This window comes from Condylura cristata, unplaced genomic scaffold, assembly GCF_000260355.1.
Source record: "Condylura cristata isolate star-nosed mole 26May11 unplaced genomic scaffold, ConCri1.0 scaffold00009, whole genome shotgun sequence".
In the NCBI taxonomy this organism is placed as follows: domain Eukaryota; kingdom Metazoa; phylum Chordata; class Mammalia; order Eulipotyphla; family Talpidae; genus Condylura; species Condylura cristata.
In genome coordinates this window covers 30803282-30820685 of record NW_004567110.1, presented here as the reverse complement: position 1 = coordinate 30820685, position 17404 = coordinate 30803282, and the positions used below count along the sequence as shown (strand labels likewise).

At 40.2% G+C, this 17404-nt stretch overlaps 1 protein-coding gene across 3 annotated transcripts; it reads left to right on the top strand.

The window, feature by feature from the left end:
* Positions 1-206: 206 nt before the first annotated feature.
* Positions 207-8396, top strand: PDP1 (pyruvate dehyrogenase phosphatase catalytic subunit 1). 3 transcript variants are annotated; one of them, XM_004679731.2, is made up of 3 exons: positions 222-331; positions 1146-1180; positions 4662-8396. In XM_004679731.2, the coding sequence occupies exons 2-3, from the start codon at positions 1150-1152 to the stop codon at positions 6317-6319; spliced, it is 1689 nt and encodes a 562-aa protein (XP_004679788.1). In that variant the 5' UTR covers positions 222-331; positions 1146-1149; the 3' UTR covers positions 6320-8396. The 3 variants fall into 3 exon arrangements, with proteins under 3 accessions (XP_004679789.1, XP_004679788.1, XP_004679787.2); XM_004679732.2 differs by lacking the exon at positions 1146-1180 and having other exon boundaries at positions 207-331; XM_004679730.2 differs by lacking the exon at positions 222-331 and having other exon boundaries at positions 1025-1180.
* Positions 8397-17404: the final 9008 nt, after the last annotated feature.

The window sequence follows — 17404 nt, the reverse complement described above, 5'->3', positions numbered from 1 at the left end:
GGCGACGCGCACCGAATGGAAGGGATTGTCTGACCCCTATGACGTCACAAAACTGGCGGCGAGCACGCTGCTCTTCCGCCCCCGCCCCCTAGGCTTGCTTTCTTTCTCCCCGCCCACTCTCCTTTGCGCAGCCAATCCGGAGACGCGGAGCTCTCCACCCCGAATCTGAGGGCGGGGCTGGGTGGCGGCCGGGCGGGACGGGGAAGCCGAGTGGGCCGGCCCGAGCTAGGGGCCGCGCTCCGGGGAGTTGCGCGGGGCTGCGTGGAAGGAGCGCCGGGCGGTGCCGCCGCCGCCTCGTCGGGAAGAAGCGGCTACTACCCTGCCCTGCCCGGTTTGTATCCCCTTCTCCCGGCTCCTAACCGCCTCATCGGAATCCTCCTTCACCCGCCCAAAGTTGTGGGGGGCAGGGGGCCGGCGCGCGTGGGGGAACGGCGGCCGCTAGCGAGCGGAGGGCGGGCCAGCGTTGGGCGAGGGACAAGCCCGGGAGCGCCAGGTGCGCGCGAGGGCGTCGGGTCTGCGGGCCGGAGTACGGGCGCTGAGGGCCCGCGGCGGGTTCGGGTTGGGGGGCGGACCCGCGGCGTTGGCTGTCAGCACCCGGGGCGCGGCGAGGACCCCGCGAGAGGATGAGCACTGGGGAAGTGCGGCGTGGTGTCACCGCCTCTGCCTCCTCTGCTCTGGGTCCGGGTCACCCCACAGGCAGCCCGCTGCGCGCCCACCAGGGTTTTCTGAACTGAAGCCCTTGCCGCGTGGGGCTGAGCTGGGGCGGGGGGTGGCGGCTGGCGGAGGATACCGCACGCCTGTGGGCTCCGTGCCCGGGCTGGATGCTGGGGCCGGCACCGGGGCGCGTCTCTGCTGGCATCTGGGTCCCCGCCTTCTCGGACTGTGGCTTTGCCTCTGTGTCTGTGGCGGGGTGGGTTTGTTTGGTTTCCTCCTCCTCCCCACCCCTTTCTCTCCTGGTCCTCGTCCCTCCTCCCAGCTCCATTCACCCTGCTGGAGCGAGACCTCGCCCCTCCTCCGCTCCCGCCTCCCCTGCCTCCGCCTCCTCTAATGAGCATCTCTGCCTTGCTTTCGATGGGCCGGTGCTGCTGTCGCTGCTGCTGTCCGCGCGGGTTGTGGATGTTGTCGGCTCCGTGTTGTGATGACAGGAGAATGTGTGTGTGTCCCGGGCCCAGACGAATTGGTAGGTATTCACTTAACTACCTGCGTTGGGTACCCAGGAATGATGGTGACTGATTTTGGTACCCAGGAATGATGGTGATTGATTTTGTGTGTGGATGGTTTTTAGCGGGTCTGTGTTGAATTAGGAGATGAGGTAGATAGGAAAAGGGGAGAAAGGCATCCTGGACTGGGTAGCTTTGATGCCTTAGCGAGTGCAATTTTCAGGTATAGACAAAGGAAACTAAACAAGTGCTGGCTTAGGGTTTTGTGTCTTCATTCACTTAGAGATAACAGGGACTGTGAAATGGCTAGGCATTTCCAGAAAATGCAGAAAAATTGGAAAGAGTCTTTGTGCAGCGTGGTTAATGCAATCGGATTACATAAACTGAGGCTCCTGCACATTTAATGACCACTATAGCATTTCCCCCCCATTTTCACCCAAAACATTGCAAATCGGAAGGGCTGGTTATTAAGTGCAGTAACAGCATTTTCTAATTTATGGTTTTATTGATGAAGTAGAGTCATTTCTTGGCAGAGGTTCTGCCAAACACATCACTAAGAATGGATAGGTCTCTTTCCTATTTCGTGTTGCAGGACATCTTTCCTTATTAGTCATTGGCAAAATCGGCCAAATCTGCCTAGGAGTAAGATGCTGCATATAACGTATTGGTCTGAATCATAGGATAGGAACTTTCAGTGACATGGTGGCCAGAAATAACTTGAAAATTTGACACTACTCCAGTTTTCCAATAACTACCTTGTTGCTGTTTTTACTGTCTAATCAAGAGCTTTTTTTGTTATTAATTTAGAAAGTTTATTAACAGAAGTTATGATGACATGGGATTTTATTGTCAAATCAGAATATTCAGAAAGATCCTTGAGTCTGTGAATATTTATTTATGGTGAGCAGTCAGAACATTTGAATGCAAGTGTTTGAAAAGTACTTTGACTTCCCCATGTACATAATTTATTACGTACTTGTTTGTGATGATAGAACTCCTAAATCACAGAGCAGATTTTCATAAATTTCACCTCTCTTAGAATTTGTCTTTTGAAGGCATATTGGAATTTGTAGTATTGGGGTACACTCCTGAATAAGTAAAAGTTACTGTTGACAAAATTCATTCTTTTTTGTTTTTAATTTCAAGAACTTGCTTTGACAGAAAACTGTAGATTATGAATAGTGTTTCCTGTTTGAATTTGTTTTTCAAGTGTCTGCTGCATGAACCATTAGTTCTTTTGCCACACATTTTCATTGGTTTTTAAATCAGCGAAAAAACAGTAAGATAGTCAAAGGATTGGGAGGAAAGTGGATATTTCTTAGACCTGTTTTTTCCTTGGTTAGACTTATAACCAAACACAGACATGCATCTATCATCCTCTCAAACACACACACACGCGCACACACACACAATTTCTTTGACTTAATCAATGTTCCATCCTGTAAGAGACTTAAGTTTAGAAGTAAGTACAAAACAGGGAAAATTTCTTTTCATTAAAATTGATATTTGTTTACATTTTTACTAGTATCTTAATAAGCATGAAATGAGTAATGTTCTTGCTACATGCAAAACTAACTAGAGATATGGTTTGTCTGGAAGCCAACATCATGTGACCCAACATTTGAGCACATCTCCTGGCTCAGTCATGTACACTTAACCTTTGGATGACTTTCAGGTATTCAGTTTGAAGTGCTGTTATTTAAGTGGCTAGTCTTGATACATTCCTATTATTCTAGAATTTCTGTTTTTCACTATTGTGTTTTATACTAACTCTGTTTTTGATCTCATTTCCAAAATTCAAATATTGCCTTCTGTTGTTTAATCTTGTCTTCAAATTTGTAATCAAATCTCTTTTTAAATAATGTTTGAAATATTGGTGCTTCTTAAAAGGGAGTTCTGTCTAATTGGCTTACGCAGTGCTTATTACGGAAGCAAACAAGAAGCATTATTTGGTGTTAGTTTACGTCTTTTCCACACATTCCGATAGCACTTTTCAAATTTCCCTTCAAAAGGGAGTATGTGAAAATATAGCTAACATTCAATATATGTAAATTTTTTTTCTTAATGGATTCAGCCACAGGAAGGAGTACCTTATATTGATTCATGGGTTTAGTTCCTTATTCCTTTTTGTTTACTACATTTGTTTTGTTATTTAAAGTATTTCTCAATCCTGTTTCTTTATAGGATATGAGTACTTTAAGGCAATACCTGATGCTTCATTGGAAGTAAATCTTCCTGAGGAAGAAGAGGAATTTTTTTTTCTTGAATAAATTATCTTGGAAGTAATGCACATTCATTAAATTTTCTAGATAAGTGCCCAGCAAAATATTTTCAGTGTTACATAGTGAGTGGTAATGACTTTTATTCATGATCATCATATTGTATCATTTTTATCCAAAGCCTGGACTGCTAGATCATTATTTCACTGCAGTTTTTTACTGCTTTCTAAGAGCATGTAGATACTTTTTAAAATAAAATATATTTTAGGGGTAAATTCTACGTGACCTTCATAATACATGAAGTAATATTTCTATAGCTGTCCCTTATGACTGATAAGCAGAGAAAATGTCAGCAAGTAAATTCAGTTCCTGAACTGAAACCATTTATGCTACTAATAAAGTTAAAGCGATTAAGATACTTACTTTTTTATTGGAAAGGGTATAATAAAGCTGAACAATGAATAAATAAAAACCATTTGATTTCAAAGCCTCACTTCAACAAACACAAAGGCCTAGGAGAGAACTTAGATAGCATCTGCTCCAGTGTGTTCACTTACAGATTAGGAAAGTGAGATCCAAAGAGGTAAACTGACATTCCCAGGATTACATGGCAAAGTGGTAGATAGACCTATTTGGTGGCTAAGCTCACCAAATTTACATAGTGTTTAAAGGAATATTATTTATAAGACCACCCACTGGGTGCAGGAAGGGAATATTTGAGTTCTTATTTTTGTTATAGAACTTTTCTGTGTCATAGTGAACATTACATTAATACAGTAGTATATGTATGTAATTTACCAGTAATTCATTAATGCACGTATTTTAGGGCTGTATCATAACAGTTTTTTGGTGATATCCATATGTACAATCAAGTGCTAACAATTGACTACAGATCTAGAAATAAGATCTTCATAAATGGGGAAGTATCCTTTTTAAGGATAGAGGGGGAGAATGATTGGCCAGGTACACTGCCACTGCATCATGTTATGTAATCTTCATCTCAGCTTTCTTTAGCCAAATCTGTTGTACATTCTGCAGTTTGTGCTGTACAGAAAAATGTGTAGAAAAAAAAGTAAATCTAGATTATAGATCAGCTCTGGCTCTGTAAATAATTGGTAATTGACTAAGCACTGTGGAAGTAGTACCTGATATGTACATACAGCACAGAATTTACTTAGCATGTAGATTTACCTGCTGAATATTTGTCACAAAGGCAAAGATAGATAAAGTAATCTGAAATGTAACTCTTATTGTGTGTGTATCTATGTAATTTGCTGTCTAGGAATCCCAGTCAGAAGTTCCAGCCTGCCGCTGTTTTCTGATGCCATGCCAGCACCAACTCAACTGTTTTTCCCTCTGATCCGTAACTGTGAACTGAGCAGAATCTATGGCACTGCGTGTTACTGCCACCACAAACATCTCTGCTGCTCACCCCCTTATATTTCCCAGAGTCGCTTGAGGTATACACCCCATCCGGCATATGCTACCTTCTGCAGGCCAAAGGAGAACTGGTGGCAATATACCCAAGGAAGACGATATGCTTCCACACCACAGAAATTTTACCTCACGCCTCCACAAGTCAACAGCATCCTGAAAGCTAATGAGTACAGTTTCAAAGTGCCAGAATTTGATGGCAAAAATGTCAGTTCTGTCCTTGGATTTGACAGCAATCAACTACCTGCAAATGCACCCATTGAGGACCGGAGAAGTGCAGCAACCTGCTTGCAGACCAGAGGGATGCTTTTGGGAGTTTTTGATGGTCATGCAGGCTGTGCTTGTTCCCAGGCAGTCAGTGAAAGACTCTTTTATTATATTGCTGTCTCTTTGTTACCCCATGAGACTTTGCTAGAGATTGAAAATGCTGTGGAGAGTGGCCGGGCACTACTGCCCATTCTCCAATGGCACAAACACCCCAATGATTACTTCAGTAAGGAGGCATCCAAGCTGTATTTCAACAGCTTGAGGACTTATTGGCAAGAGCTTATAGACCTCAATACTGGGGAGTCATCTGATATTGATGTTAAAGAGGCATTGATTAACGCTTTCAAGAGGCTCGATAATGATATCTCCTTGGAGGCTCAAGTTGGTGATCCCAATTCTTTCCTCAACTATCTGGTGCTTCGAGTGGCATTTTCTGGAGCCACTGCTTGTGTGGCCCATGTGGATGGTGTTGACCTTCATGTAGCCAATACTGGTGATAGCAGAGCCATGCTTGGTGTACAGGAAGAGGATGGTTCTTGGTCAGCACTTACTCTCTCTAATGATCACAATGCTCAGAATGAGAGAGAACTTGAACGGCTGAAATTGGAACACCCAAAGAATGAGGCCAAAAGTGTGGTGAAGCAGGATCGGCTTCTTGGCTTGCTGATGCCTTTTAGGGCTTTTGGAGATGTTAAGTTCAAATGGAGCATTGACCTTCAAAAGAGGGTGATAGAATCTGGTCCAGACCAGTTAAATGACAATGAATACACCAAGTTTATTCCTCCTAATTATTATACACCTCCTTATCTCACTGCTGAGCCAGAAGTAACTTACCACCGTTTAAGGCCACAGGATAAGTTTCTGGTGTTGGCTACTGATGGGTTATGGGAGACAATGCATAGGCAGGATGTGGTTAGGATTGTGGGTGAGTACCTAACTGGCATGCATCACCAACAGCCAATAGCTGTTGGTGGTTACAAGGTGACTCTAGGACAGATGCATGGTCTCTTAACAGAAAGGAGAGCCAAGATGTCCTCAGTATTCGAGGATCAGAATGCAGCAACCCATCTCATTCGCCATGCTGTGGGCAACAATGAGTTTGGGGCTGTTGATCATGAACGCCTCTCTAAAATGCTTAGTCTTCCTGAAGAACTTGCTCGGATGTACAGAGATGATATTACAATCATTGTAGTTCAGTTCAATTCTCATGTTGTAGGGGCCTATCAAAACCAGGAATAGTATGTGGATCTTATCCTAGCAATTCTCAGAAGACTTAAAGGGCATATTGATTTTTAAAAGATAGTACCATAATAAACATTGCCAGTGGGTCATTCTAAGCATTTACCCATTTGCTACTCTAGCTAGTCAAGTACTTCAGATTGACTTTGCAGCAGGATGGCAGGATCCTGAAAGTCTCATTCTGCCTGAGTAGGACCTCAAAGCACCTGCACTTGAGGCAAGTTCCTTATTGCTGATGTCTTGTGACACTGACTTGTATTATCACTTTGAGTAAAGCAGGGTGACCTGGCAAACAGGATCTTGAATAAGCCCAAAGCAAGGATCTTGCTGGGCATATTCTTTCAATAAAAGGGAAGAAATATTACTGTTCATGCCCTTTCCTCACCAAGATTCCAGTGCACATGAGGACCTTTATTGCATGATTTCCTACATATACAATCTATGCATTCATATAAAATTATTTTAACCTGAAGTGGTTTTCAAATCCTAGACTTTAAGCCATAAATGACCGAGACCCAAGCAATTGAATTTGTATTTGTGCTTATTTGACTGGAATGGTTGTTAAGTAGAAAAACAAACTCTGTTCCCATCCTCCCTCCTGACTACCTAGTATAATTGAAACAGTTCCTATTTTGCCTCACACTTGAATACAATAAAGGTTTTTAGTTTACTCTTGTATTGATACTAAATAAAGGGGAAGATAATTGTTTGGCTTTTATTAATAAAAGGTTTTATTTAGTTTGAAATAAATACCAGAATAAAAAGAAAAGACTGATGTTCACTTATTGCTATCTGTAGCCACCAGCACATCACTCTTATGTAATCTCCAAAGGGGTAGCGTGCTCTGAGCGTGTGGTGAGTGACTGCTGCCAGAAAATCGTAATTTAGTAGTGATAAGTATTTCATCACTCCTGAAAATTTAAGGATGTTATACATAAAGTAAGTTTAAAATTCATACTGGGAAATAAGGCTTATTAATAGTGCCATTGGGTGTTCAGACAGGGGAGGAAGTTTTTGTTTTTCCCCATTTAGACATAGGTCAGTTAAAATATTTGTTTTAAAAATTATGAAGTGCTTTAAACATCTTGTAGTTTGTAAATATGAATGTTAAGATATATATATGTATATATATGAGAAAAAATTAAAGGTAACTATGGTGCATGCCTAATGCTTAATAGAGCACTTAAGAGCATCCTGTTTTCAGCAGTTTCTATAACTATATGCTGTGTCAAAATAAATGAAAATATATTCAAATTGGCTTTTGAAAGCTTATTTGATATGCATCACATGGAATTTTTCCTGTATTTAATGGTGATCTGCTTTCAGCTGTGCATATCTTTTTGTCACTTATTCTAGTATCACTTAAAAGAATGACTATTTGTATAGATTTTAATACAAAACATGATCAGCTTTCCTATGTGTAGTTAGATGGAGGATTATTTAGGAATCCTTTCAGATATCTGTAGGATATGAACTAGATATTCAAGGAGTTCCCTTAGACTGTGGACACAGAAGCCCTGTAGAATTGTCTGCAAAATCTGTTTCAGTTGAAAACAGACACAGGAAGATTGTAGCTCAGAACATCATTTTTTTCCTGAGGTCTATTTTTTTCAGTTTTTTCCTTGAGTCAGCTTGAAACTTTCTTCCAGGCAGTATTTTAGAGGGGGAAAAATTATATATTTATTTGTAAATGTTTTGACAGAGGCTTCATTTTTAAATGAAATATACAGACACAACCACAATAACAAAACCCATTTTCAGGCTACAATTTGAATTTCTCTTGAACACTACCACTGAAAAGTTCAACATTCTATATTTATAAAATCTGTGTAGTACAGTATATAATTTCCTGTAATCATGAGCAAGGTAGTAACTCTTTGTTATTTGGTCCACATTTTGAAAGCTGATATATTCTCTGTAGAAAGGAAAACCTAGTGGAGTTGACCATTGTGGAAATAAAGATAATTGGATGTTAGAAATTTGAATGTATTATTTAAATGCAGTTGTGATTTTATTGTATGTGATTGGTTGTTAACTGTAATGTGATATCTAGAATTAAAGAATACATGTAAACTTTCATGGTATTTAGCCTTTCTTAAACTTTTTAAGAATGTTTAAACTTTCTAATATGTATTGGCCTCTGTATTTATATTTAATCAGTGGATCATGATATTTATAAAATGCCTTTAACTGTTTAATGGAACAGTAGTATAGTTCTTGGAAGAAAACTGTGTCTTATAAAAAGATGAATCTGTGTGAAAAGTTCATTATAGTATATAGTGAATGGTCAGAGAAACGCCCACGGTGAATTAAAGCTTCATATATGCTTTCTGAATGACCTGTGTTGGTTTTTAATAGTGCTAAGAGTAGTCAAATGCTTTCTGTAGTGATACAATGTACTTAGCTTTAGGCCCCACTAGATGAAGTATTTTTCCTCTTAAGGCTGCAATATACATTCAGTAAAATGCATAGATTTTAAACATGTAGTTTGAATTTTTGGTATAGTTTGAAGTTTGATAAACACAACTCCAATAAAGATACAGAACATTTCCATTGCTTCAGAAAATACCCTCATGCTCCTTTCTCCACATAACTTGTCTGACATCTGTCTTCATTAGTAAGTGTTGTTTTCCTAGAAATTCATAAAAATGAAAGCAATGTTATGTCCCATTTTGTGTATGACTTCAGTTTTTTGAGAGTTTATGTTGCTGAGTCTATCCTTTATTATTACCAGGTAATATTCCTTGAATACACACTTCATCCAGTGTTGGTGGGGAAATTGTTATTAGCTCCCTCCCTCTTCTCATTTAAAGCTAACTTTTTTAGATTAGCAATTATCGGGAACACTACTTGAAGTGTAGCTTTCACTTTGTAAATTTAATTATAGGTGAGTTTTATGTTCTATAACATGGCAGGATTTTTTTTTATGGTAGGAATTGTTTAAACAAATGATGAAAATTTTTATGGTGAAAATTTGGAGAAGTAACAGTACTTTGTTGTGTATGTCTCACTTGATTAAAATGACTAAATCAAATATGAATATCTTAGAAGAAAAAGACACACTACAACTTGGCTTTAGGTGGTCTTAGTTTTATCACTCCTTCTGCCATGGTTAAAGAAGGGCAGTGTGTTAAGTGCTGACTAGGTAAGATAGGCTGGCTGACTTTAGGATATGTTTTTGTTAAACAATATTAACACTGCCGAGAATGAGCTTCCTTGTTCACTAATCAAACAGATGTGTGAATATGGGTTATTAACTTTGTCCTTGGGTATAGCAAGAGGGCCTAGGTGACTATGCATTCCTTAGCCTTAGATTAACATACCTAATTCTGACCTAGCTCTTAAATAATAGAATTGTTCAGAGTCGGATAAGCTGTGTTAAGTGATGACATTAATGGTGTTTGAATTGACTTGTTAGAATATGAAGGTCACTTCCTTTGTTTCTTTCAGAATTTACTTTGGAAGCTACGATTAATCCTATTAAATCCTGTCTGCCTGGTTCTCATGACAAAATTTATACCTTGGTTTGAATCCTAATAATGCACAGTATTGTTTTCTAAATAGCTTTCAAGCTACAAGTCTCTGAAGTGAATATATTAAGAATGCTGAAATTCATGCATTTCATGTGTCATTAATAATCCAGTGCACATATTTTAGGAACCCACACAATTTAGATTATTTGGCCAATCTTTGGGTTCATAAAGTATGCTTATGTTGATGTTAACTTCTGATAATTTATAAACTTTATCTTGTTTATCTAAGATGTTCAGTTTTTGAGGGTAGAGCCCAGGGATTTCATTTCTACCTTTTAGTCAGCAATCACTAAATAAAAAATGCTAAGCATTTCCTTTTTTTTTTAATATGGATGTATAATCTTAAAAAAACATGAAATTTAAAGATATTATTCTCTCTATCCTTCCTGTCAGAGGTTACAAACCCCACCCTGATGCAGAAAGTTAATGTAGCTATAGTTTTATTTTGTAGTAAAGAAAGTGAGTTCTAAAACTTAGTTTCCTATTGTAGAAGACTAAAAGTGCCAATCTACAAATTGACCTATCACAGGTTTACACCTCTGAAGAGGACGACCTACTTACTAAATTCATCAGGAGAGACCTAAAGATTGAATTAAGTGAGTCAGTTGGACCCAAAACGGCAATTTTGTTCCCCCAATACAACTTTGCTAAATGGTTTCCATTTAGTTCTTAACCTTATAAGCTACTTATGCATGGGAACCGTGTTCCTTTGAGGACCTTGTAACAACTGTTAACTACTGATTGGCAGTTTCTCACCCAACTCTAAAGGGCCTTTGTTTTGGTTCACCTTGCTGTCCCCAAGGGTGGTGGGGAAGAGTTTCCCTCCCCTTCCCTGCTCTGGAGTCACAATGCTCTGCTTTTCTAAGTCATACTCAAAAGTCAAGTCACTGACTTCCTCCACTAAACTGCACAAATTTTACTACAGTGTAGGGATGTTTCAGAAACCTCAAATCCGGCACACTAGCCCACAAGCAAGCAGCCAAGAAGTCAAAAGACCCATGATTTTATCTCACCTGTGGTGAACTGTTAGTTGCCTTGAGGACAGGAACAGTTTGACTGGCAGTGTGGACTAAGAGGTCGTTTTCGAGCTTGAAAACAAGAATGGGAAAGATGACCAGAGACCAAAGAGGGGAGGCAAGGAAGAGAAGCATTCTGGCAATCTCAGTAGTGATTGCAGGCAGCAATGGGGACAGGGAACATCAGATCCTCTGGCACTTTGGAACAGTGACGGATGAAAGCATAGCAGAGGAAACACCGCAGTGAGCCGAGTGATTTTAGAAAACAATTTTTTTAAGCCCCTGTGAAATTATGTATTTTATACGAAGGGCAGCAGCAGTTGGAATGTAAGGTTTCCATTAGCACCTCCTTTTTGTCTCAGCTTGTTAGAGAAGGGAAAGGAAAGTAGCTATATGGAAAAGGATCTGAGATGCCCAGTGGACACTTTCCTCCAAAGTACTTCACTTAGGAATTCTAACACTTGTTCCACACCTGGGAAACGGATTGGGCCATTAAATCCTGGTTTTGGGAGAAATAGAGCTGTGAGACTGAGCAGACCGCAGAGGGCGCATTCCTAAAGCAAGTCTTGTGACTTGAAATCAGATTCCTGTGGTTTTAGCCTAAAGGGGCTAAGGTGGCATCAGGTGTAGCTGAAAGCAATACAGAGCTTACACCACAGCAATACAGAGCTGTAGGGCTGTTCCTGGAGCACTTACTTGTGCCAGATACTGTAGAGAAACTGTTTTCTCATTTGATCTTGTGCTTATTCATTTCTTAAGTCCCTCAGCCCCTTCTCTAAAACCATCTATGCCCTTTTCTGTGTATCAGGAAGTAGAACCCTAGACTTCACCTTCCAGGCTAATTTGCCTCCTGACTGCCATTTCTGTTCAACCAATGGATAGCGGGCAATTCGAGAGTGGGACAAGAGCAACAGGATATATCCACCCATCGCCACTTCATGCTCTGCGCTGCATCTCCAGCCTTAGCTGTATCTCTCACTATACAGTTCCCTTGGGGCTGCCTCTCCCCACCCACCTTGATACAGTTTTCAGTGGGCTCAGGTAACACTGTTCCTCCCTTTGTCCTTTCAGACTTAGGTGGTAATGGCTTCCTACTGTTGCTAGTCTCTGTGTGACTCCTTTACCTTTGTTCAGATGTCTGTAAGCAGTTCATTTGAAGAGTTAGGTGAAATCAGGTCTGCCAGGACCTTACCAATACAGCTCTCAAAAGAAGCTCGGGTACCAGTACCCCTTTATTACCAAGCACAGAGATGCTAGGTAACTTGTCCTACATCACACATGAAACAAACCCAAGTCTTTACAGATGAAAGCCTGCATGCTTAGACACTACCACGTTGTACTGCTTAGCCTCTCTGTGTAACCAGAATGAGCCCTTCAGAACTGACATAGTGTAGGGCTGTCAAATGGCCAATAAATAAGTGACCCCTTGAGAAACAATGGCAAAGCACCTCAAAGAAACAAAGATTCACACAGCCCAGCAGTTAGTCTAACACCTAGGGAATGGGGTCACCCATAGATGGATAGAGTGTACCAGCTTGGAATACTCAGAATTGTGGCTTTAGGAGCAAGGAACAGAGGAGTCTTGATTGGCAATGCACTACATTACCTAGATAGGTGATATCTCAGTCCCCTTGCTCATGTTGAAATATTAAGAGAAATTTATTATAAGCTAAACAATGAGGATAGGTGTTGGGGGCAAAATGTAGTTTCCTTTCAAGGTGCTCACAGTTTGGGGCCATACACCTATCAAAACTTACCCTTAGGTAAGAAAGATGGTTCAAAATTGAAACAAGTCCCAACAATTAAAAAAGAATCTCTCCCGGTGTGCCACATACCCTGGAAAGTTGGGGAAATTTTTTGGAAATTTTGAGGGGAGAGGTGAAAGATAAAAAAATTCGCTTGACTGAAAAGCACTGAGGAATCACATTCCTAGGAGAAGAGCATGTATCAAGGGACAGAAACACCACGAACCATACGGACTTCTCTAGTGCTATGACTGAGACATGCACTATCAGGGCGGAGACAGGGTAGAAAGGTAGCAACTGCAGAAAAGGGCCGAACATACACAGTAACACTGGCAGCTTGCAGTTAGCACTCCTTGGGAGTTGAAAGGACAAGAGGAGACAAAAGGCAGCCAAGACAATCAAGGAATGCAAGAGTTGGTGGGGGTAGAAGTACAAAACAAGGTCAGCTAGAGCCATGCCAGGCTGAAATCTGGCTTTTAGCCACTTGTAGGTGGGAGACTTGATGAATTCTAAATGAGGAAAGATTGGTAGTTAAGCAAGAGAACATTTGTGTAACATGTTGACATTAGTCATGTGTCTGTAGTTGCATTAAGTTACCTAATGTAAACCTAATATATTTAATTCAAACACAGTCATATTTTTGTTCCTCTGAATTTCTTGATTACCATAGTACATGATCACTGACCTGTCTGAGGTATGGGGCAACTTGATAGCTTGGGTCACCTAAGCACCCATCCCTCAAAAGTATTAGACCATTGTACCTGGATTGAATTACTACCCACCAAGTTGTTCATTCCAGCCTTGCAGGTGTTTATTGGGCTTCTTTGTTTTTAGGTATGTAGGCTTTGTGCTCCCCAACCAAAAATAGTTCCCGTGATCCCTGCCTCCTGGTATTTACAACCTGTGTTATCTACTCCCAGGATTGATTTCTGTAACAAATAGTGAATTGGGCCTGGGAGTTGGAGCTGGAGCCAAAGGGCTCTCAGTTCCTTCCATGAGGAAGGAATTCAACATCAAGGCCAGAGTTAGGCAAAAACAAAGTAAGAAGTTTATTGACAAACAATAAAAAGGGATAGAAAGCGCTCTGAGAAGAGAGAAGTACGGAATGGGTTGGTGTTGAGAGGGCAAGAACTAGGTGTTTATATGGGTATAGTGGGCAAGGAGTGGAGGGAGGGCTCAGCTGTTGTAGCTCTTGCTAATTGGTCGAGGATCATAAGGTCTTCTAGGTTACTGAGACCCACTGAGTCTCCCAGATTACCTGGCCAACTTTCTTGAAACAGCTTCGATATGTGCTTTAGCATTGTGTTACTGTGTTGGTGTTCTGAACTTTGACTCAGAGCACCCTCCTGGTTCCAAATTATTGTTCCTTATTCAATTTGATAAACGGGCTTGGGGACTTGGGAGACCCTGATGCTAACTGTACTCTTTTCCTAACTTCCACATTCAATAGAACACCACAGATGTAGTGGCCTGTCTCCCCTGAGATGCTTAGATGTTACAGTTGCTGTTTTAGTGGCTCTCACTTTCTAGAACTTATTCTGGGAGGAGCTATGTTGTGAGCAGACTTAATGAGATAATTATGTGGAAAGTAAGTGAAGCCTTCTGCAAACAGGCAAATGAGTGAACTTGGAAGCAGGTCTTACAGTCCCAGTCAAGTGCCCAATGACTGTAGGCCTGGTCAACAGCATCTCAACACTTCATAAGAGATTGTGAAATAGGAAATTTGTGTCCACATTCCAAACTTACAAATTGTGAAAAATAACTATTTGTTGTTTTAGATACTAAGATTTACAGTAACATGTTACATTCTTGAGAATCTTACCTGTAGGACACAAACATCATTCAACTATTTTTTTAATAGATGATGTTTTTGATTTGAATATTATCTGATAAATAAGATGTGCAATAATCAAAGAAGCCATATGTTTAAAAGTCATGTGGGGCCCTCCCTGGTGGCGCAGCGAGTAAAGCACAGCACTGAGAATCTAAAGCCACTTCCGCATGAGTTCGATTCCCACCTGCCCCGGAGGAGATCCACATGGTGTGGCAGACCTCTCCTGTCCCACCCGCTGCTCCCCTCAGCAGTGTACTTCGTCCATCTGCCTGTTCTGTTCCCCACTCTGTCTCTGGTGAAGCCTCTCACCGCCCCTGAGCCTCTGGCCTGTACCCCAGTTCTGTATGCACAAATAATAAATAAAAAAATCTTTAAAAAAAAAAAAGTCATCTGGGGAAGCCCATGGGATTACAATTTAGATGGAAAAAGGCACAAAATGATGTCAAAATAAATTATTACATTATTTAAAAAAAAGTCATCTGGGTTTAATATGAGTAAGTATATATGCAGATAAACAGTACCTTCTGCGTTATTCTGAGATATAATGAGTAAAAAATCAAGTTGTATAAAATTTATGTTTGGTTAATTCACATTTAGTTTTATCACATAGTTATTAAAAAGTTAATTATATAAAATTAGAAAATATACATAAGCAGCTTTCCCTGGTGGTGCAACCGGTTAGGATGTAGCACTGCATACTAGCTGTAGCCCTTCAGTGTGAGTTCAATCCTTGGCCCTGGAGGTGATCTACATGGCGCAGCAGATCTCTTCTGTCTTGCCCACTGCTCCCCTCAGCAGTGTACTTTGTCGATCTGTCTGTTCTGCTCTCTACTCTGTCTCTAGTGAATCCTCTCACCTCCCCTGTGCTTCTGGCCTGTACCCCAGTTCTATTTGCATAAATAAATACATCTTTTTAAAAAAAACACATAAGCAGATATAATAGATAATCTATTTCAACCATTTCCTTGCAATTTAGTGAGAACAATTATTAGCAATTCAGTATCTATCAGGAGACAAAGTAGTATACAGTTTAGTGGGAACAGGCTTAGAAACAGGTTGATTCAGATATGTATTATAAGTGGACTACTTCCTAGAAATTATTTTATCTCTTGGCAACTCAGATTCCTCATCTCTAAAATGGAGATAACAATGATACCTTCTTGATGGATTTTTTTGGTAAGGATTCTATAGAATAATGTACATAAAGTACTCTCAATAATAGTCTTAATAATATCCTTATTGATACTTTGATATGTATATATGAATTTAAAATAAAACCAGATTGTATTGTGAATATGATTTGTAACTTGATTAGCCCATTTAATAATATGTGACAAATGCCTTTTTAGATATACCATGTTCATAGATTGTAAGTTATTATTATTAAAATGTCCATACTACACAAAGAGACCTACATATTAACCTATCGAAATTCCAATGACTTTTTTGTAGAACAGAATAAAACATTCCCCAAAGTCTGACAGAACTACAAAAGATCCTGAAAGGATCAGGTGCCTTGATCAACTGGCATTTAAGGATTTAACATATCCAAAGCAATTGATGTGATATATCATATAAAAAAATAAAGGATAAAAATCAAATGATCATCTTAATACATGTAGAAAAATAATTGGACAAGATCTAAGCATCCATTTATAATAGTTCTTCAAACAAAAGGCATGTAAATAAGTACATGAAAAAAATCTAAACATGAGTAATATCAGAGAAATGCAAATCAAACCCAAAATAAGAATTAACCATAAACCAGTGGCTAAGAATAAAAAGAAATGGAAACTAGTACCTCAATACCATTTGGTGGTGGAAATGTAAAATGGGCAGCCATTTTGGAAAACCATCTATAACTTCCTCATTTTAAAACATTAAGTTAATATATCATCCAACTTCTAAATATATGTCCAAGAGAAATAAACATGTCCACACAAGAACTTGCACACAAATGTTCGTAGCAGCATTCATAGTAACCAAAAAAAAAAAAAAAAAGAAATGACCGAGACCTAGATGGTTCATCAGCTGATGGATACATCAAATATGGTATATCCATGCAATGCAGTATCATTTGGTAATAAGAAAGAATGGAATACTATTAAATATTACAACACAGATGAACCTTAAAAATACTATGTTAAGTGAAAGAAGCTAGGTTTAAATATATAATTCTATTTATATAAGGTCATGTATTATATAATTCTATTTAAAGGAAATGTGCAGAATAAGGAAATCTATGTAGGCAGTAAGTTAATCATTGCCTAGGTCTGGAGAGAGGGTTTGGGGGAACTACACTGTGACTGCTAATGGGTATGATTCATTTGGGGGAGCACCAGGATTGATGAAACTGTCAGTTTGTCATCAGTCAGTTTGCCATAAGGAGGGAGTCATTGCTTTCTGCAGAAAGTAAACTCTTCTAACTAGTTCAGCCAAGACAGGGAAATATTTCCCTTTTCAAAATAGAGCCAAATGTCACCTGGAGCAGAGAATAGATAGAGTAGATTTAGGACAGAGATGTCAGACCCTCTCTGGACCTCCCTGGTGGTACAAGAGATTAGTCTCAGTACTATGAGGCTATCCCCAATCACTGAAGCATGAGTTCAATGGCCAGCGAGTTGACCTACATGGCACACCGGAACTCTCCTGTCTCATCTGCTATTCCCCTCAGCAGTGTATTTCAGTCAACCCACCTGTTCTACTACCTACTTTGTCTCTACTCTGTCTCCTCTCACCTTCCACCCCCACTCCCACCTCTAGCCTATACCCCAGTTCTTGGATGCATAAAAATAAATCTTTTAAGCCCTCCCTGGTGGCGCAGTGGGTTAAAGCACAGCACTAAGAAGCTAAAGCCACTTCTGCATGAGTTCGATTCCCACCTGACCCGGAGGAGATCCACATGGCGAGGCAGACCTCTCCTGACCCGCCCGCTGCTCCCCTCAGCAGTGTACTTC